Here is a 23339-nt window from a genome sequence, read left to right on the forward strand (position 1 = left end):
AGCTAGGGATGATCATAGTCTTTATTTCCTTGAGTGGTTGTAAGGCTTAAATAAGATACTACATATAGAGTAGTTCTTACAGGGTTTGCAACACAGAAGGTTCTCAGTAAGTATAATATGTAAATAGGTACGTGTTCGTGTGCGTGCTAAGTTGCTTCAGTCGTGTTCGACTGTTTGTGACCCTGTGAACTGTAGCCTGCCAGGCTCCTCTGTCCATGGCATTCTTTAGGCAAGAATACTGGAGTGGATTGCCACGCCCTCCTCCAGGGGATCTTTCTGACACAGGGATCGAACCTGCAACTTTCATGTCTCCTGCACTGGCAAGCAGGTTCTTTACCACTAGCACCACCTGGAAAGCCATATATATACGTATATACCCAAAACACTGACTCCTTTTTTTCCCAAGAAACATTCCTTTCTCTTGTAGTTCTAGAATCTTCTCATTGATTCTAAATAGCCTATCATTTTTAGTATACCTGAGCAATGTACAGAGAATTAGAATATAATTGAATGTCACCATTATGAAAATTATATTGAAAAAAAGCTTATTTCTCTGTGACAATTAAAATTATTCAGAAAGCCTAAATCTAGGTTCCATGTAAATGATCCTATTTGATTAGATGCCAGGAAAGTAATTTTTTACTTTCGTACAGCTTGAAAAAGAACTTAGAAAATCCATGCTGGATGGACACAGGAATAAAAGTCAGACTATGTTGTATTAAGCTCTCTATCCCTGATTCCCGGAGGAGTGGGAGTGACTTACAGCAGGTGCTCAAATACTAGTTGACACTCACCCCTGTTTAGATATTTCTTGAAACCATTCTCTACTGAAAAAACGATACCATTAAAAAGTTACGTACCACATAGAGTTGTTTCCACATAGTTCCCCAGTCTCTTAATGTTGATGTCATTTCTGTGATCACAGAGTCTTCAGTGGGAATAACCATTTCAAATTGTCTGTGAAATTGAACAACAAGTATATATGCAAATGACATAGACGGTAATCTTCTTTTAAATATTCTAAAAGACCAACTAGGAGAGGAAGCTGCCTAGTTATTTTTGGTTCTGCAAACAGAAACCAGGATCTGAATATGAACTTGTGTGAGGAATGTGATGTGGGTTATGGCAGGACAACACCAGAATGACCAAGCACTTCACCTAGATCAAAGTTTAAGCAGTGTGGTGAAGCAACACTACCAGCGAGGTTGTGCTCCAGGCACAGTTTGATCTCTGAACAGCAACTCACTTAAATTCTCCAAGCCCAAAAGTCCTTGTATGTAACCTGAGGTTACCAGGCCATCTGGACTGTGAGATGGCTCTTGCCTTCCAAGCGCTATGGCCATTGGGCTCAAAGACAGTGAAAGGCTCATTCAATGATCATGATATGATGGCCGCAAACAGCCAAACTCACTCAGTATTATAAACAACTAGACACTGAGGTACTGACTGAATACTCACTTGATCTCATTAACACCTCATTTTTTTTTTAACACCTCATTTTTATTACTTCCAAACAGGACCATGAAAAATGATTACTGGTATCAGTAATGTTATCATGCATCTCAGAAGACATCACAGGTATTTGAATATCCATTGCAGAATGCTCCTCTCCATGATTAGGGCAATATATTCCTTCTATTTCTTTTCTGTGTGTCAGAAACTATACTTGGAAAATATTCATACCAATATTAGCAGGGTATCTATGGTGGTCCTGATGTTGAGAATATATATAAGGAGATGGAGAGAAAAAACCAGATTGAATTTGTCTTCTGCATCCTATGTTTGACATATAATAACCTTTATTTTTTCATCTCTCATTTCTTTTTTCTAAATTCTTCATTTCTGTGCAGGTTAAAATGGGTAAGTGCCTTTAATTCTACTTCCCAAAAGAATGCTAATTGACTATACTGAGGGGGATTATCTTCTTCATTTGAGTATCTTTTTCTAACGACAATATTCAGTGTTCAGTGGACACTGAACCAGATTATGCAGATGATCAAGGGAAATTTTTATTTCTTATCATGAGGCTATTAACTGTTATGTGTTCCTTCTTGATGTTAAGTCCAAAGTGTACATAATTGTCTTTTGTAAAGTTTTCTTGGCAAGTATGGGAATTAAAATCTTGCCTTGATTTCTTCACCAACAAAGCCTCATTTCATACTGCTGCTAAAATACCCTGTGAATATTTTACTTCTTTCTAGAGCTTAAACATAGCTGAAGATGTAAAACCAGAAATAAAAGTAAACAGTAATATATGAACTTTGACATATACAGAACCTTTTATCAAGTCTACATAATTGACATTTTCAAATGGTAGTGCATTTATTTTGCTTTTCAAGCAGCTGTTGCAATTTAAATGATGAGTATTTGGAGACAGACATTATAAAATGATAGAACACAAAGTCTGGGCAGGAACAATGAATTCCCAAGAAAACTCAACAACCTACTTAACATTTAAAAACTGACATGACCACAGCAAGAATTAAACTACAAAGAAGTGACCTCACCATTCACAAACTATAATTAAAGGACCCCCACCTCGCACCCCCATCAGTTTTGCACTGCTCTGAGACCCAGGAAAGAATATAAAGGCAATTTAGTCTGTGGGAAGTTGGTCTGGGGTTTGCTCAACCAAAATGTACATTTTTAAGAAGCACAAAATTGCCATTTTTGGTGAGGCAGCTGTTTCCTCTTAATTATACCAAAATCAACATTCAAACAGTCTGGCATAAGTAGCTGCCTGAAATTATATTCTGTTGAGTTATTCTGAGATGTACATTGCAGTTATTTTGTCCTGGTGGGCCATCAGTCTGCTAATCCCCTTAAAATAAGACAGGCAACATCAAAAGCCTAAAGAGATTGCTCTCTGGGAAAGCAATCATCTGGCAATACGTGTTCTCGAATGTTTTCAGGTTAAAGTTTTTCTTCCAGTTAACGGTCCTAGAACCTAACGTCTCCATCAATTCTAACTTTTTTTTTATTTAAGAAAATAAACTTTGGTTCTACCCTGAGGTTCTCTTGCTGTATAATGCTCATCATGCCCTGTGTCAGGTGTCGAACCCACACCAAGTCTTAAACTAACAGGACCAAATTTTGAGACAATTTTATCCATCTTTAAACTTCCTCAGAATCAAGGGAGCCAGATATTCATGCCTGCCAGTTACTGACTAGGACAAACAAACAAGGTACTTATTTCAATTAAAACTATGTCCCACCACAACACATTTTCAGAGAGAGAGGACTTAAACTACACGAGGGATGCTTGACATCATCTTTGCTAGCATGCTGTCTATTTTCTCTTCGTCAGTCTACATGTAGGATGGGGGCAGGGTGGCTCTCTGCTCTGGAGGGTTTTTAGGATCAGGGTTGGGTTTGGGGCAAAGGCAGCAAAGAGACTGGCTGCAGGGGTTGGCCCAGGTGGATCCTTTAAGGGACAGGGTAGAAAGACCCAGATCACTAGGCCAGAAAGGTCAGAACAAAGAGTAAGCATGTGTTTTCTAGACGGTCCCTTGGTTTACTTGAGGAGGGCTGGATAGACACTGGTTGGAGAACTCCAAAAGGACTGATAACTCTGCTTGACTCACTTCTGGTGGGTTATATCTGCACAACATTTCTGAAGGACACACATTCATTAAAAGAGTTAATAGTAGTGGCAATTATTAGTATTAGAAATATATTTTCAATCTAATATTTTAAGTTCATGGGGTCGCAAAGAGTCGGACACGACTGAGCAACTGAACTGACTGACTACTACTACTATCAAAAAAGGTCTTAATGACTAGGATAACCATGATGGTATCATCACTCACCTAAAGCCAGACATCCTGGAATGTGAAGGTAAGTGGGCCTTAGGAAGTATTACTATAAGCAAAGCTAGTAGAGATGACAGAATTCCAGTTGAGCTATTTCAAATCCTAAAAGATGATGCTGTTAGAGTGCTGCACTTATATGTTAGCAAATTTGGAAAACTCAGCAGTGGCCACAGGACTGAAAATGGTCAGTTTTCATTCAAAACCCAAAGAAGGGCAGTGGCAAAGAATGTTCAAACTACCAGACAATTGCACTTATTTTACATGCTAGCAAGGTTATATTCAAAATCCTTCAAGCTAGACTTCAGTAGTATGTGCATTGAGAACTTCCAGATGTACAAGATGGGTTTAGAAAAGGTAGAGGAACCAGAGATCAAATTGTCAACATTCACTGGATCACAGAGAAAGCAAGAGAATTCCAGAAAAACATTGTCTGCCTCACTGACTACACTAAAGCCTTTGACTGTGTGGATCACAGCAAACTGTGGAAAATTCTTCAAGAGATGGGAATACCCGACCACCATGCCTGTCTCCTGAGAAACCTATATGCAGGTCAAGAAGCAACAGTTAGAACCTGACATAGAACAATGGACTGGTTCAAAATGGGGAAAAGAGTACCTCAAGGATGTATATTGTCACCCTGCTTGTTTAACTTATATGCAAAGTACATCAAGCAAAATGCCAGGCTGGATGAGTCACAAGCTGGAATCAAGCCTGCCAGGAGAAATATCAACAACCTCAGATATGTAGATGATACCATTCTAATGGAAGAAAGTGAAGAGGAACGAAAGAGTTTCTTGATAAGAGTGAAAGAGGAGAATGAAAATGCTGGCCTAAAACTCAACACTGGTCCCATCACTTCATGGCAAATAGATGGAGAAAAACTGGAAACAGTGACAGATTATATTTTGGGGGGCTCCAAAATCACTGCAGACAGTGACTGGACCCATTAAGAGATGCTTGATCCTTGGAAGGAAAGTTGTGACAAACTTAGACAGTATATTAAAAAGCAGAGATGTCATTTTGCCAACAGAAGTCAAAGCTGTGGTTTTTCCAGTAGTGATGTATGGTTGTGAGAGTTGGGCCATAAAGAAGACTGAGCACTGAAGAACTAATGCTTTGGAATCGTGGTGATGGAGAAGGCTCTTGAGAGTCCCTTGGACTACAAGGAGATCAGACCAGTCCATCTTAAGGGAAATCAACCCTGAATATTCATTGGAAGGACTGATGCTGAAGCTCAGCATCAGCTGAAACTCCAATACTTTGGCTACCTGATGTCAAGAGACGACTCATGGGAAAAGACCCTGATTCTGGGAGAGACTGAAGACAAAAGGAGAACGGGTTGGCAGAGGATGAGATGGTTGGATAACATCACCCACTCAATGGACATGAATTTGAGCAAACTCTGGGAGATCATGGGAGACAGAGGAGCCTGGCGCACTGCAGTTCATGGGGTTTCAAAGAGACAGACAGGACTTAGCGACTGAATAATAACAATAACACACAAGGATATGTTTTTAAGCCCAATTAGGAAAATAATGGCAGACTCAGCTACTTATGATCAGTAGTGAATCTAGGAAATTCCTGGGTTAAGATATGACTCAGCATGTGATGGCTATGACTGCTTGCTTCCCTACACAACAGGAAACCAAGAAGAACCAACTCCTTTTGTTTAAGATTAGGTAGATTCCACAATTTCCAGGCAATGAGAGACCTCCAGTGCCCTAGATTGTACTGCTGTCCAACATACAGATGTGGTTCTTTCATTTTCTCCACAAACTGCCTTAATATCATCTGTCTTTTATCTAACAACACAAACAATGGCAAGAATCGATTCATTTTTTCAAGACAATAAGTCTTTCAAATTCCAAAATAGGCAATGATTGTGTGAAAACTCTCCATCAATAAAATTTATTTCTTACCCTTTGTTCTTTACACAGGCATTTTTCAAGTGAACGTAGCTGGAAGGAAATATACCCTGGAAGAGAAAATGTGAAGGTTATGTCTATTACAGCAGAATAAATTTCATAAGTCATATATATAAAATATCACCACACAACCATAACAATACCAGGAAGATGAAATCTCTAACACATTCTCTAGGTGAAATCCATTGCAGCTTAGAACCAGTAATTTTATTTTGAATATTTATCAGTTTACAAATTTAGAGATACTTTAGAGATAATCAAAACCTTAAATCCCACTCAAAAATATATTCTATATAACAGAAATTTTTTGTATTTTCAAGAGTTCTATATGGAAAGCATGTTAAATAAATTTTTTTAATATTGCAGTTTTGAAAAAAGGGGTTTTAGTTTGCTTCTTTTGGTTGTAGTTCTTTTTCTTCTCTTCAAACTATTCATGTGTCTATTTGAAAATACATACTAAAAAAATACCACTACTATGAATTTAGAAACAGTACGTATTTTACATGTTTAAGAATGATCCTTAATGAAAACATAGCAGCAAATCATCACCGGGCTGCCATTCTGATGGAACAAAAATTAAACAAAAGAAGACAAGCCAGCTTAAAGCTCTTTATTATAGGGAAAGGCTAGGGCAAGGAAATGGTTCCTTTGTTCTAAATGAGAAATTGAAAAAAAAATTAAAAAAAGAGCAATTTTATTATCCATTAAATGACAATATTCTCTGAATGATTTTTTATGTACAATTAAATGGAAAATTCAATTAAATATTTAGGAAAAACAAACGTCATTTGAATACATTATCACCACTGTGGGTCCAAGGATAACATAAAATTTAACTAGCAAGCTCTGTATATACAACAGTAGTAAATAGGCATAGGTTTTTAAAAAAAAAAAAACAAAACACCATTTTTTTCCTTTGGAATTTAAATTTACCTCAATATGGTAGGAATAGCAAATTAGAGTAATTATTGGAATTAACAAGAAGTCAGAAATTGAGGTTCTTTAGAAGAGAAATAGAAGCAAAAAATCTTAACACTTTTTAAAGTATGTTCTAAATGAAAAATATTGAAGTTACATATGCATGTGCCCGCAGATGTCCAAAAATAACTTTAAATGAGAGCTAAAGTATAGACTATCCTTTAGAATGACCTAAAATAAATGAAATAAAGTAATTAACACAGTTGGATGATCCAGGAAAAAAGGTATACTTAAACAGAAATGCAGGCAAAATAGATTAGATAACATATTTTGGAAATGAGAAATGACACACTTTCTTATCTACAATCCTTAGAAAACCAGAATTAAACCAAAAAATGAACATGGCATGTAAGAAAATATTAGTGAATGTGGGTAGCATGGGTAAAGACGGGAAGATAGGAACAAAGTTGAAAAATATAGAAGTAAGGATTAGTGTTAACATCATAAACTACACAAAGGAAAGGTAAAAGAAAACTCATATTACTTCCTACTATAATTCCTCAGGATTTATATAAATATATAACTGATAATGAGTCTTAGTTTTTGTCTGGAATGGTAAGAAAGACGGACTCTTTATAATTTGATTTTCCCACATTTCACCTCCTCACACCTAAAGGGACTCATAACATACCTAAAATAAACCACTCTCCACATCAACTTTCACAAATGATACCACAGAAAACAAAGATTAAATACCTCTATTCATTATTTCTTTTGGAATATATATTTCTGCTGCCTGAATTTTAATTTAGCTCTCTGCAAACTCACACTTCAAAAAGATTTTGTTTATATATAATGAGCTTATTAAGGTCCTCTCAGTATAAATTTCAAGAGCTACACAGGATTATCATTTGAATAGTGTGTCTTAAGTATAATCCAAGTTCAAAGGAATTTCCAAAATTATGAAAATCTGTATTGCTGTTTAGTATTTCAACTAAGAGTCCCAACTGTAATTTCAATTGTATAATGAAATAAAGTAAATTAACTGTCTTTCTTAAAAATCCCATAATTCCAGTTAAAAGCAATTATTTTTACCTTGATATTTGGGTTTTTTAAGGCAAATCCTCTGTACCAGCCTGTGGAGAAATAATCATGGTCATATTTCAATAAATAATTACAAGACTTTGAAGAAATGATTAGAAATCAATGTATCCTTTGCTGACAGAATTTTACCTTACATGAAGATATTCTAGGTATAAACATGTGGGAGTTGGAAGTAGGCTAGACTATAAAAGTTAAGTGACTACAAGTTTAAGTCTTCTATCAATAAAATCATTTAAAAATTGTATTGGAAATATACATAAAAAATACAAACATGCATAATGGAAGTAAAGGTTTGGGAATCAGAGTACTGGGCTTAAATTCTGGTTTTACTATCAATAAGTATTAGCTCTTGAATCTTGGGCGAGTTAAGTGACCTCTCTGAGCTTAGTTTCATTCCATTTTATAAAATGTCACACTATATCTCAAAGAAATTCAAGAATCTACACAAGATTTAATATAGTTCCAAACTGTCTTTGCCTGAATACAAAGCCCTGACTCTACCACCAAAGACCAGTGCTTAGCCAGCAATTCTGTACTGAGCTCACACATTGTCTACCATCTTGGGTAAGGATCAGTCTGATAGCATAAGAAAGAAGCCAGGTCTCATCCACTTAGAGCATTAATGGCATGCTTTCATCCAGACAATGTCCCACCAACTGACTCACCATAATTTTTATTCTGCAGAATGTCTATTACTTAACCTCCAAAGTGACTCAATCAGTTTTACAGCACTGTCCTTAAGGGGGAACATAACTTTTTAGAGTTTAAAACAATTACAGGGTATACATATTTATATGAATTTATATAGCTAATATACGTGTGCTGTGTGTGTGCTCAGTTGGTTAGTTGTGTCTGACTCTTTGTGACCCCATGGACTGTAGCCCTCCAGACTCCTCTGTCCATGGAATTTTCCAAGAAAGAATACTTGAGTGGGTTACCATTTTTCACTCCAGGAAGCTAATATACAGCCTCCTATAAATGTATTCTTTTCAACTTATTGTTTCTTCAACTATAGTAACCATTTTGCTTATTAGAAGAAATTATTTTATCATAAAACCAATGTTCTATTGAATTGAATCTTTTTAATTGAATTTTTAGAAAGAAGTATTTGAGTTTTGTATTTAAATATTTTTGTTCCTCATAAGTTTTCTTAAAAAAACATTTTATAAAACATCATTTTATAATCAGCCTGGAAAGAGTAGAATGAATTAAGAATTGCAAACTCTATAATGTCAGGATTTATTAGACTCCTCAAAGACATCCACCCAAGAAATATATCTATTCTTAAACAATTATTTTAACAGTAACCAAAACTTCTTGAGAATTGCAGAAATGTCACAGTGAGGTCCCTGTCCAACTACACCATACAGAAAGGTTTTTACATTACAAAACAGCTCCCATAAGCTGAGAAGTATATTTTCATCCATTCATAACAGATTTTATATTTATCTGTAAACAAAGTGGAAACAGACAAAATATATCTGGCAATGACAGAGAAAAACCTTATATTTTTAAATATATAAGTGACACTGGACAAAATAAATGTCCATGTATCACCACCATTTAATGACAGGCTTTAAATAAAAGTAATAGTTCTATTTGGGAAAACACAATTTTATCAATAATGAACCTTAATATGATAGAGTCTTAGCATATTATAAATTCCTAATAAGGACAATGTATTGAGAGGAAAACCATATCTTTGGATATGCTGATGGGACTTTACAATATGGCCATTTTGTTAAGAAAAAAAAGAGTAGTCATTTTATCTGGGATCTTTTTAAGGACTAGCATTTAAGGATGTTTTGTTACAAGGAACAGAAGCATTTGAAAACATACTAGGTTGATTTAATGAGGTACCTCTTATATAAATTAATCATACAAGTTCACTTAACATTTCAAATGGAGTAAATAATTTCAGTCCAAATTTGGGGGAGGTGAGGAGGAAGCAGTTACAGAACTAGAGCAGGGTTGGCCAGGGCAGGAGTCCCACCCCAAGGAATCTGGTTACCCAACCTTGGTTAAAGCATTTCTGCTCTGGCTCTCTGTTTCTTTCTGTCCTGGGGAGCCCACCAGACTCTTGACATTCCAAGAAGGGCCTTCTAGTTTGGCCCTGAGTCATGAACTCTCAGAAATTCAACAGTCTCAATTGCATCTAGCAAATATAAATAAATAATATTAGGAAAAAATATAATCAGCTTAAAAATACCAAACAATGTTTTCCCATAAGCCAAACATTGAACATGCAAGAAAATAGTTTTGTAAAAAATGGTTCATTGTGACCAAGGGGAAAATCCTAGAGATTAATAGAAGTATGAAAAGAATTTGTAAATTTTATGAGCTGCCTAATGCTGAGGAGATCGTTTACCCAACTGCAAACAATCAATACTAGTCTACTTACCATCACACTTCTCCAGGATCTGAACTGTATCTCCAATTTCCAATGACAGACCATATGGCACAGTTCCTCGAAAACTGGCAATAACTGTAAGAAACGACACAGAATATATAGAGATAATCATGTCAGTTATGGCCAGTTATACTGCTTACTATTGCATGTTATTGACCAGGAAAAACGAACGTGAACAGGAAATACACCCTGATAGTTGGAACTGGCTGTCATATTTTAATGTGACATGTTTCGGAAGAAAACCAAAGTTTACATACTTTGCGAAATGTTTGGTCAAACAAGTGTTATTAATACAAATTTCAAAGGTGTGATAGTTACTACGATAGTAGACAAAATATCAACATCACCAATAACATACATAAACAAAGATACTGCCTGAAGAGCTGCGCCAGGAGTGTCCCTCTACCTCACTGCTACAATCACTCCCCATTCAGAAGCCCATCCCATGGTAGTGACTCAATAAATATGTGTTCAATAATAAATGAGGACTATATGTCTTACTCATTATTAAGCTTGGTTGACCTTTCTGCTATGCTGTCTTCAGGATATTTCTTTTCCATACATTGTAAGGGCCTCAAGAGAAGGGACTATGTCCTCACTGCTCACTGCTCACTACTGTGCCCTCAGGGTCTAGCCCAGCACATGGCGTTAAAGTAGTCTTCTTCTCTGTAGTAATCAATGGTAATGATTACTTCTCTCCCCTGGGTCTAAACACATGGACAAAATGACAATTCCCACATGCCTTAGCTCTCAGATAATTTGAACTGGGGGAAAAGGGGGCACACAGGGAGGAGTCACCGTTTAGCCTTACCTAATGTTTACAGACTGACTGGTTTCTGAAACACGGTGCGGGGCTGGGCAGGACTAGGATATAATACCAGAGATTAATCATCCCTAGGCTGCAGTCCATGGGGTCGCTGAGGGTCGGACACGACTGAGCGACTTCACTTTCACTTTTCACTTTCATGTACTGGAGAAGGAAATGGGAACCCACTCCAGTGTTCTTGCCTGGAGAATCCCAGTGACGGGGGAGCCTGGTGGGCTGCCTTCTATGGGGTCGCACAGAGTTGGATAGGCAATTTGAGGGGTTAAGAGAGAATGAAGGACAGAGATTCTTCCCAAGAAATTAACACCTGAGTCATAAGAGAGACAAGGCTAGAAAATAAAGGACCTCAACACACAGAAAGAGAAGACCCATTTCCTATTAAATATTTCACATGCTGAAATCATCTTGCAAGTCACATCCAAAAAATGATAGTAGATGCTTCGACTGCCTGATTTTTAAAATCCCCCAACTTTGGAAGTGAATTTTATAATTCTCTCTCTTTCAGATCGAATCTTTCAGTAAGATTTAGAAACAACACCAATCCCCCAAATAAATTATTGTTACTGCTATGAATGTATTTTAAAAGCCTGGAGGAACACATGAATCTGTCAAAAATCAAAACATGCCAATAAGTAATGGGCTTTCAGAGAAGTCTAAAGCCATTTTATGATCTTAAAACAAAATTAGCAGTAGCAATCAAAACACAGGACAGAAAACATAGCCCAAAGTACATGAGACAGATAAAAATAACTACACAGTAACCAAGTTAAAACATTTTAGATAAGCACTAATCCATGATGTCATTTTCTAACTATAACCATAAATACCCTATGACCTCATGTTGATAGCCTCAACAGTGTTTGCTTGAAAAATAATCAAAGGTCTGTATCCTGACAGAGCACTTCAAATAACTTTCAGGGACCTCTTCTTAAAAGGAATCAACAACCAAATAGACAGTAGATTGAGTACAATATAAGACTCCAAGGCAAACTTACCCTCAGAATTGCCTTTTTACACTCATGAAGTCACCTTAACCTCTCACAACCCTAGTATTCAACCCTGCACTACTGATGCTTCTCTTAGAGGTCTAAGTGTGTGGGTGCCCTAACTCAGCTCTGGGTATAGCTCTGACCACTCACGAATGCCCATGTTAACTCCCAGGCAGCCAGAAATACCTCCCCTGCTGCTGGTGGCTCTCTCCTACCCCATCACCTTCTTGAACATGGCGGTACCACTCATTAGCTTCATTCTTCACCACCCCTTCAGACCTCAGCCCTTCACCTCACTGCTCTGAAACTGCTCTCTCCCCACTGTCACTACCTTCATATCACCTTTCAGGAGGCCATCTTCTCTTCCACTACTTCTCTCATACCTTCCAGCCTTCTACTGTAGGTCAACTTTCTTAGCCCTCTTTTTAAAAATTTACTTATTTTCGATTGGAGGATAATTGCTTTACAATATTGTGTTGGTTTACGCCATACATCAGCATGAATCAGCCATAGGTATATATATGTGCCCTCCCTGTTGAAACTTCCTCCTACCTTCCTCCCCATCCCTTCCCTCTATGAGGTCACACAGCAAATTTTCACTATCTATTTTACCTAAGATAATGTATATTTTCCATGTTACTCTCTCAATTCGTCCCACGCTGTCCTTCCCCTACAGCATCTACAAGTCTCTTCTCTGTGTCTGCATCTTTACTGCAGCCCTGCTAATAGGTTCATCAATACCATCTTTCTATACTTCGTATATATGCATTAATATCCGAGTTAACTTTCTTCTTAAATGTTGACGTCAAACAGGCTGGGTGTAGGGACTTCCCTGGCGGTCCAGTGGTTAAGACTTCAAGATTGAACTGCAGGGAACACAAGTTTCATCCCTGGTTGGAGAACTAAGACCCCACATGCTGAGTGGCCAAAAACAGACAAACAAAAAGGCTGGGTGTAGGAAAAGAACATCAAACTTGGTATCATGAGATGTGGGTTTGATTATTAGCTGTGTGATTCGGTGCAAGATACTAATCTCTCAGAGTCTCCATTACCTCGTCAGGAAAATGGGGTCAATGATAAAAAAACTGCAAAAGGTAGTAAAGGATTAAATAAGGCTTCTCAGAGCAGACTTTCTTGATATACATCCTCTCACCCCAATTCCAAATGCTCATAGCACCATATACCATTTAACCAGCCTCCCTGATTTGTGCAAGTTTTGGGAGGATGTCTCCTGCAACAGACTGAAAATTCCATGCATATAAGGACTAGGTTGGTTTCAGTTCCCAGTTGTCTATATAACTCAGTATAGAGCCTGGCACACAAATTGAGCTCGGTAAATAATCACTGAGGGAATGAATGAGGGCAGAGCCATTACTGTTAAGAGTTCTGGTTTTAGGCAGTCAGGTTCCTTTATTATGGGCAATTCTATTTTAAGAGGGCACACAAAATTCTAAGAACCAAACTATATTACCTGTGAAAACTCATTCTTTCACAGGAAATGTTTAAAATTGGGATGACAGGTTGTCTGGGTCATAACTGTGCATCATCTCATTTCTTACCCAAGGAGCCTATGTGGGTGAATTCTGACTTCACTCTTCACCTATATAATATCTGATAACTATTAAAGGTGAGTATTATGTTCTTCAGTCTCACTGAGCTTCAGATGCCTCCTCTATAAAAGAAGGAGTTGAACAAGGTGAACTGAAAGGTCCCTGCCAGCCTGCAATTCTGAGAGTCTGGAAGAAGTCTTTCGGCTCAGCACTGACAGGGTATAATATATAACTGAAGCACTCTGTCCCCAAACCAGCCTTGCTTTGGTTTTAGTCACTGTCTGAGTTCTGAAAGAATGGACATTGGTCCCCACAGTCTGATAAAGCAGAAAGGAAGGTCTGCTCTCAGCATCTCCTACAAAATCCTTTACCCTGAGCTCCCGTTACTTTCCAGGCTCCCATCCCACCACCTCTCCACACAATGCCCTCCACACTACCATATCCAAATTCTCATCGAGCTCTTTCATGCAGAACTCAGTGCCTTTATACATATTATCCCCCTTGGGGGCAGTTGCCTTCCCCACCTCTTCTACACAGGGAACTACGAAGTAGCCTGAGTTGAAGATCTAGCTCCAAGGTTAACTCTTTCAATTTCCTGATGCTACCATTTCTCTTTCCCCATCCTTGGACCCAAGTGAAATCAATTATTCTTTTATCTATGCTCCAAGGGTACTATGACCATATCTTAAATAGCACAAGGTATCACATACACTCGGAGAAGGCAATGGCACCCCACTCCAGTACTCTTGCCTGGAAAATCCCATGGATGGAGGAGCCTGGTAGGCTGCAGTCCATGGGGTCGCTAAGAGTTGGACACGACCAAGAGACTTCCCTTTCACTTTTCACTTTCATGCATTGGAGAAGGAAATGGCAACCCACTCCAGTGTTCTTGCCTGGAGAATCCCAGGGACGGGAAGCCTGGTGGGCTGCCGTCTACGGAGTCGCACAGAGTCGGACACAACTGAAGCGACTTAGCAGCAGCAGCAGCATCACATACACTTGACTTATCTTTGTCTTTCTACTTGAAAACTTGAATTGTTTCTAATTCATCTTCCGTACAGCAGCATAGGATTATGTTAGTGTATGAACAGAGAATGAATAAACACACAGAATGAATGAATGAAGCCACTGAAAAATGGTACCCAAGTTTTAACAGAGTCAGAGAATGTCAAGGGCACCACTCATAACTTAAAACGTCTAAAATATATTAAACCACAGATCATATTGGAGAGTAACACTTTTTAAAGATATAGTTCAAGGCAGGACTTTGATCTTTACCTTCTAAAATGGCTAGCCATTTCCAGTCTTTGAATTACACAAGTAATTCCACCTTGCAAAGTACTAAGTTCATGAATGGATGGATAAATGCTATTCTATTTATGCTTCAGGTTATGCAATTGAAAGGGGAAGGCAGTTCTAGGCCAAAGAGCAGAAGATCTGAAAACATGATTGACTCGTGTTTACTAATGGTAGCATATAGGGTATCATAAAGGAAGGAAAACTGGTTTCACAAAGCAAAGATTCAAAGAAAACTCAGGCATTCATGAAATCTCAATCTGCATTTCTATCAAATGCACTTGAAACATATGGAATGCTTAGATTCCACTCTGGATATAACTTTTCAAGTAAGCCCCCAAATCCTCCAAGCATTTTTGCATGAAACAAGTCTATAGTTGAAAATTCATCTTTCCCCCAGTTGTTATAAAGTAGCTCTGTCTTCAAATGAAAGTCTTCTCATCCTATATTTCCAGGGGCATCCCAATAATATTTGGGTTTACTGAACATGACCAAATACTGTCTTGATTCCCTTGTTTATTTTCTTATAAATTGAAAAAGAGCTACAGAAAAGATCATAGAGAATGAATGCTTCATGGAGCTGGAAATACAAAGGTTCAATGCTATTGTTTCAGTCCTAAGGCTCCTGAGAGTACAGTTTTAAACAGACATAAAAACTACTGTATGGTATTGTTTTCATCTCTGCCCATTTGCAACTATGCAGAAATTTATTTGGATTAATAAACATGTATATAAACATAGCTTATGTTCCAGTCTTTTAAAACTATATGTGGGGAATTCCTTGGCAGTCCAATAGCACTCCATGCTTCTAATGCATGGGGCACAGGTTCGATTCTTGGTCAGGGAAGTAAGATCCTGCATGCCACATAGTATGGCCAACCCACACCCCTCCCCCCAAAAAAACTAGCTAAAATTATGTGTGTAAGCTGAAAGTGTTAATTAAATGTATAGCTTAAGCATCTTGAAAATCAGAAACAGTTGCCTCTTACCACATATTATTCCTTTACATAATATCAGTTTAGTATCTAGTGACTTTACTAAAAATTAAATGGTTTTGAAAAGCATCCTATCTATAACTCACCAGTGTTTTCTATGAAGACAGTGAAGAAAAGCAAAATTGTGCTGTGAAACAGGAACTTATTTCTCAGTTTCAGTGACATTGCTTGCTCTTGTAAAGAACAAATTCATACTTTAAAACTTTTAAACTTAGTATGGAGCAATTCAATCACAGAGTTGTGACTTTTAAAAGCAAAAACAGAAACAAATTATAAAAACTACTAGAAGACAATCATGAAGCTCTACATCACAGATGATACCATATTCATCATCATGATCAAAATAATATTGATGATGATGTTACACACCACAATTCAAGTCAAGCCTAGCAAACGCTGCCCTTGCCCTTTATGGGTTGACAATCTAAGACGAATGGAACATTATGTGGGAAAAAAAAATAATGAAATATTTTGTTCCTTGTGACACAAAGGAAGTAAACTCATCCCTCAAAGTCAAAGTTTTAGCTTCATCTTTCTGATAAAAGGATTTCCAACTCAGAAACAGGTTGTGGTCTGAAAGGTCACTTGGAAGTTATTTACAACACAGAACACGATGGATGCTATTGTTCTCGAGTTCTGAGACTATCCCATAGAATCCCATTTAACACAAAATAAATGAAACTTCTGTTTTTCACAACAGAAATGAGCTATCACTGCACCGGAAATTAAATAAACATTTTTATGGGAGTAGCTGTAAAATTCTGAATGCTGGTACTTGAAGCATGTCAGCAACAGAGAGAAGGCAGTGACAAAAGGAGGGCTTTGTAAAGGAACTCGGAGGACATTTACAACCGGTTCTTTCCATGTTCATGTGCATTTCATACTATATTTCACTCTGGTTTGTCACCAATGTATATCTACATTCAGGTTTATCAGCTTTATGAGTATCATTGTGTGTGTTGGGGGCACGCACAAATGGAAAAAAGCGGGGAGGAAAAGGTAGAATTTCTGAAGGGTCAGAAGATTTTTTTTTGGATAAGAGCTGGAGGACACAGTGAAAAGGGAAAGAGGATTAAGCAGAACTAAATTCTTTTTCAGGGATTTTACTTCATAATATAGGAAACAGAGGAAGAAGAGGACAAGGGGTCATCTCCTCTGCACATGCACAAAATTCTCCTGTAGGGAAAGATAAAATATGATGGGGAAATCCAAGTTAATAGTCTTATCAAAGACACCACCTTATTTTTTAAAGAGCTGTCTGGATAGGCCTTGAGGGAAGATGAAATAGAAGTCATCTGGAGATTTCCATTGGTATGATCACAAGTCCAGGACAGAACTGTCTTTGTCCTGTAGCCCCTTAACATCTTCCCCCTCCATGAGATGAAGTTAAGAGCAAAGGGGTCATTTCTACCTTCAAGGGACTCCCAGCTGGCCATCAGTATGACAGCAGGGCCATGGGAGCAGGCGGTCTAGAAAGACTGGAAAAAAAATTTCAAAGGAAATGTGGGAGGGGGAATTGGGATGCCTGCTCCTGAATATGGCTTTGATGCTGAAAATGAACTCCATAGGAAAATCAAAGGAAGCCTCACTATGCTCCATCTTCTCGTCCTCATAATTGCCATGCATTTGAGATCAGTTTCATTCTGTCTATGCAGGCAGGCCTGTGGGGCAGACATATGCACATCGACCAAAAGGACTTCATTCTTATGCCACAGGTACCATGGTCAGGCCTTCAGACAGGTCACAGGACTCTCTCAGGCCCGACTTTGAAAAATCAGAAGCACATGGAATAAAATGTATTCATTTCTGACATTTGACAAGTGCAACTTGAAAATATACTGCTGTCCTTGACTGTTAAGAGGACATTTCTACCAACTGCAGAACTCCATTCTGTTTGAACCACTGCCCTCTGGACTCCAGGCAAACATAAAGGTCGTGGGTTCGGCCACACCAAGACTCCTCTTCAGAGATGGACGGCATTTTCTCCCAGCTGCAGAGAGCATGCGGGCAGTCAAGGGGCAGCCTTCTAGGGTTGCCTCAGCTGAAGAGAGTGACTTGCCCGAGGACGTGTCCTCTTCCCAGGTGGCCTGAGCCCAGTGACTATGAGGGCCAGGCCCTCCTGCTGCAACTCGGAAGGGCCACTCCAGCTGAAGCTGACAAAGGCTGTCCCTGGGCCAGCATCACGGGTCATGCGCTCTCTCTGCCCAGTCCTACTTCTCCCCTGTTCCTTCCACTGGTGTGACACCCAAGAACACTCTCTGATACACACCCTGCAAGCTCATCTCTGCATCTCAGAGTCTGCTTTCTGAGGAGGCCAACCTGCTCCAAGCTTACAGTGTCCTGTGTTCAGAACCGACTTCTTGCCAGATCCATTTTCAAGGGAGAAGGAAAGCAGCCTTGTTGAAATACTATCTGGTGGTTTTGCTAAGTTCTTTGTTTATTATTTCTGATCTTCTATGATGGGGGTGTTTCTATTCCCATTTTAGAGATAGAGAAGAGGAAAGAGGCCAACAAGGGAACGAATGAACATCAGGAGGCACTGCTCCACACGAAGATTTATTTGAAGACACTGTCACTGTGGCAGGAAAGGAACCCGTTTTTATTCCCCAAAGAGTCATCAACATACTCTTCCCCTTGGTTTTAATGTTGCAAAGGCACTTTCCTAAGTGGCTACAAGAACAACTGAAGGTCAAACAGTAAAATTCTGAACTGATGACTGCATCCACCCATCAGTACTTCTAAAAACAACTTTCAGATGATAGAAAAGGTTATGGTTTTGGTCAGCTGCCAGTCAAAAGGAGCATCTTGGAAAACACAGAGTTTAAACTATTATCTCAGAAGTATCTTAGCACCAAGGAAAAGGAGACAATATTGAAAGCTCACAGTACTGCTTTTTTTGGGGGGAGGGGGTCGGGGGAGCACAACACGGGTAATCTTAGGAGCTGACCAGGGATTGAATCTGTTCCCCTTGCACTGGAAGTGCAGAGTCATGACCCCTGGATCACCAGGGAGGTCCCCTAAGGGGACAATACTGAATAGGGAGATGAAGGACCTGGGTTTAGCTCCACTACTTACGAACCATGCAGTCTTGAGTCCTACTATTTGCAGGCAGAGTGATATCACCTGCCCAGACTAGCTCCTAGAAATGTCATAAGGATCAAACAAATGTATGAGAACTGGATTTGTAATCCTATAAATGTAAGTAAATACAGGCTATTCTTTTTTTCATAGTCACTGTTAACTGGAAGCTTGGAGACTAGTTCTGAATCTGTAACAGACAAAAATAACGTTTCCATTCACAATCACTAAATCAAAAACGCTTGCTTCATTTTGTGATTACAGATTCTCAGAAACCACTATTAACAAGTTAAACTTAGAAAGATTCAGGTTCAACTGCTCCAGAGGGGAAAGAGGGCTGGTACTATTGCTTTTTCTGATAAAACAGGAAAGCATCTTTGGCAAATGAGACAGATTAAAAAAAAAAAAAAATAAGTAACAGAGTTAAGAAAGATTTTCCTAAAGTGCTGAAGCAGAGATAGGAAGGGAAGAAGATTCAGCTTTTAATACACACTCTGCCAAACAGTGTATTATTTGTCCTAGGAATACCAGACAGCATCAGGAGTAAAAATTACAATGCAGACTTCATGCCACAGAAGATAATAACTGCTTTCCCCACACTCCAAGGGAAAAATTTTCACTAAGAAGTAAAATACCATTTCCCAAGCCGACATATTAAATCTATCACCAAATATTTGGTTTAAAATATATATATATATATAAAATGTATAGACATGTATATAAATAGTTACATAAAATATATTTCCTTTCCCAATGTGAGATGGTTAATGCTAAAATTATATCCTTTAAGAGAATTTTTGAAACATACACTTAAGTTTCAACACTTTTTTTTATACTTAATATTTTGCTATAAGGGAAGAAAAAAAAAACCAAAACCCTGTTACATCTTTCTGTGCTCTGTTCTGGTTTCTCTTTCCAAGTGCTACTCAAAGTCACAAAATGGCACATAAGAACTCAAGTGGTACATCTGGGCCTAGCCATCTAGCCATCTCATTCTCTCCCCCTGCACCAGAGGGACTCACAGGTCACCCCCAAATGTGTGTGCTTAGACGCTCAGTTTGTGGCCAACTCTTTGTGACCCCATGGACTGTAGGGCAATTCTCCAGGCAAGAATACTGGAGTAAGTCGCCATGCCCTCCTCCAGGCAATTTTCCCAACCAGGGATTGAACCCAGGTCTCCCGCATTGCAGCTGAATTCTTTACCAGCTGAGCTACCTCCAAATGGGGAGAGATCAATATGTTCTCACAGCCTCTTCTAATGTTCTCTCCAACTTAACAGTCAGTTCTGTCTCATTTGGTTATTTGTCTGGCTCACACAGTAAAGCACTCTAATTTTTTCTTCCACTGCTGCTGCTGCTGCTAAGTCGCTTCAGTCGTGTCCGACTCTGTGCAACCCCATAGACGGCAGCCCACCAGGCTCCCCCGTCCCTGGGATTCTCCAGGCAAGAACACTGGAGTGGGCTGTCATTTTCTTCACCAATGCATGAAAGTGAAAAGTGAAAGTGAAAAGTGAAAGTGAAGTCCCTCAGTCGTGTCCAACTCTTCGCAACCCCATGGACTGCAGCCCATAAGGCTCCTCCGCCCATGGGATTTTCCAGGAAGGAGTGCTGGAGTGGGGTGCCATTGTTTTCTTCCACAGGGTTTTCTTTTTTCAACTTGAATTTGACTTCCATTCCCAATACTCACCTCTCAAGAGGTCCACTGGGATATTACCTGCAAACCATGTAACTTCCACCAGAAGAGAACCAATCCCACGTTCTTATACTTTATTACTCCCTCCTCTCCTTTGATGAATAATCCAATTTCAAGTTTTGAACAAACACTAGTTCTGACTTGTTTTGACCACTGAAAACAAGTCAAAAGCAATTTCTCTAGAAAATGGGAAGCCAGTGAACAGGTCAATGGAGAAAAGGAACAAAGTTCACAGTTCTCTAAGAATCTGGTGCCTCCATACTTTTATAATCTCAGCCTTTACAAACCAGAGTCAACAGTCACACTGAACCTCCTAGCTGGGTCTTAGCAAGTGCTGTAAATGCTTTTCACTATAGTCAGGATCCCCTTTTGCCTGTTTCCAACAGATTTTCTTCAAATCACCTCCAGCCTCCTTGACTCCATGGTACCCCTCCCATTTACATCTCTCTAACACTTGAGAAACCTCTAAGCAGGTCAGGAAGCAACAGTTAGAACTGGACATGGAACAACACACTGGTTCCAAATAGGAAAAGGAGTACGTCAAGGCTGTATATTGTCACCCTGCTTATTTAACTTCTATGCAGAGTACATCATGAGAAACGCTGAGCTGGAAGAAGCACAAGCTGGAATCAAGATTGCCGGGAGAAATATCAATAACCTCAGACATGCAGATGACACCACCCTTATGGCAGAAAGTGAAGAGGAACTAAAAAGCCTCTTGATGAAAGTGAAAGAGGAGAGTGAAAAAGCTGGCTTAAAGCTCAACATTCAGAAAATGAAGATCATGGCATCTGGTCCCATCAGTTTATGGGAAATAGATGGGGAAACAGTGGAAACAGTGTCAGACTTTATCTTTTTGGGCTCCAAAATCACTGCAGATGGTGATTGCAGCCATGAAATTAAAAGACGCTTACTCCTTGGAAGGAAAGTTATGACCAACTTAGATAGCATATTCAAAAGCAGAGACATTACTTTGCCAACAAAGGTCCGTCTAGTCAAGGCTATGGTTTTTCCAGTGGTCATGTATGGATGTGAAAGTTGGACTGTGAAGAAAGCTGAGCGCCGAAGAATTGATGCTTTTGAACTGTGGTGTTGCAGAAGACTCTTGAGAGTCCCTTGGACTGCAAGGAGATCCAACCAGTCCATTCTAAAGGAGATTAGCCCTGGGATTTCTTTGGAAGCAATGATGCTAAAGCTGAAACTCCAGTACTTTGGCCCCCTCATGTGAAGAGTTGACTCATTGGGAAAGACTCTGATGCTGGGAGGGATTGGGGGCAAGAGGAGAAGGGGACGACAGAGAGTGAGATGGCTGGATGGCATCACCGACTCAATGCACATGAGTCTGAGTGAACTCCGGGAGTTGGTGATGGACAGGGAGGCCTGGCGTGCTGCAATTCATGGGGTCGCAAAGAGTCGGACATGACTGAGCGACTGAACTGAACTGACTAAACACTTACTATATCCAGCATCTCCAGGTTTGAGATCCCCTTAAGTTCCCAACACCACCAAGTGGCTACTCAATAAATACTGATCAAAGTACCACGTGTACAGTTTACTCCTTCATTCACCATCTATGTGCCAGCACTGTGGCCGGTACTGGAAAGACAATGGTGAAGGAAACACTTTACATCGGCTTCAGGCTTCCCTTGTGGTTCAGATGGTAAAGAATCTGCCTGCAATGAGGGAGAGCTGGCTTCGATCCTTGGGTTGCAAAGATCCACTGGAGAAGGGAAAGGCTACCTACTCCAGTATTCTGGCCTGGGAGAATTCCATGGACTGTATAGCCCATGGGGTCACAAAGAGTCAGACACGACTGAGCGACTTTCACTTCACTTCACCTAGTTCACAAGTTACGAGAAAGAATGTTTTCCACATCTTTTTGTTCCTAAAAAATTCAACACTGAATTTTATATTTCCATTGATTTTTTAATTATAAAATTGTTTTTATACAAAACCAGCACATTTATAATTCTATCATTCTTGTGTGGGAGAAAAAATTAAGTCTATTGTCCATTTTCTTAACTTTCAATTTTTAAATTGCAGATTTATATAAAAAAAAAAACCTATGAAAAGGGACAACCCAGAGGGATGGTATGGGGAGGGAGGAGGGAGGAGGGTTCAGGATGGGGAACACATGTATACCTGTGGCGGATTCATTTCGATATTGGGCAAAACCAATACAATATTGTAAAGTTTAAAAATAAAATAAAATTAAAAAAAAAACTATGAAAATAGTATAAAATTGATTCAGCCTTCAGTTAGTTTCAGAAAATGTTAAGATAGTAAATAAAGCACACTTGCCAAAACCAAGGCTTCCCTCATAGCTCAGTTGGTAAAGAATCTGCCTGCAATGCAGGAGACCCCAGTTTGATTCCTGGGTTGGGAAGATCCCCTGGAGAAGGCATAGGCTACCAACTCCAGTATTCTTGGGCTTCCCTTGTGGCTCAGCTGGTAAAAGAATCTGCCTGCAATGTGGGAGACCTGGGTTTGATCCCTGGGTTGGGAAGATCCCCTGGAGAAGGCATAGGCTACCCACTCCAGTATTCTGGCCTGGAGAATTCCATGGGCTGTATAGTTCGTGGGGTCGCAAAGAGCCGAATACGAGTGAGTGACTTTCACTTTCACCTTCTTTCACTTGCCAAAACCAAGAAATTAATGTTGATATAATATTCTTAACTATCCTACAGCTCGTATGCAGATTTTACCAACTGTCCAACCAAAGGGTTCAATCTTGGATTCCACAT

At 39.1% G+C, this 23339-nt stretch overlaps 1 protein-coding gene across 2 annotated transcripts in view; it reads right to left on the reverse strand.

The window, feature by feature from the left end:
- Positions 1 to 23339, reverse strand: part of DOCK4 (dedicator of cytokinesis 4) — a 479395-nt gene that overhangs the window by 269909 nt on the left and 186147 nt on the right. For both annotated transcript variants that reach the window (XM_070369554.1, XM_070369552.1), the window contains exons 2-5: positions 10161 to 10244; positions 7751 to 7791; positions 5732 to 5787; positions 861 to 957 (exon numbers count right to left, since the gene is read on the reverse strand). In XM_070369554.1, the coding sequence (XP_070225655.1) occupies positions 861 to 957; positions 5732 to 5787; positions 7751 to 7791; positions 10161 to 10244 (278 nt within the window). The remainder of the gene's footprint in view (positions 1 to 860; positions 958 to 5731; positions 5788 to 7750; positions 7792 to 10160; positions 10245 to 23339) is intronic.

This window comes from Bos mutus, chromosome 4, assembly GCF_027580195.1.
Source record: "Bos mutus isolate GX-2022 chromosome 4, NWIPB_WYAK_1.1, whole genome shotgun sequence".
Classification (NCBI taxonomy): Eukaryota; Metazoa; Chordata; class Mammalia; order Artiodactyla; family Bovidae; genus Bos; species Bos mutus.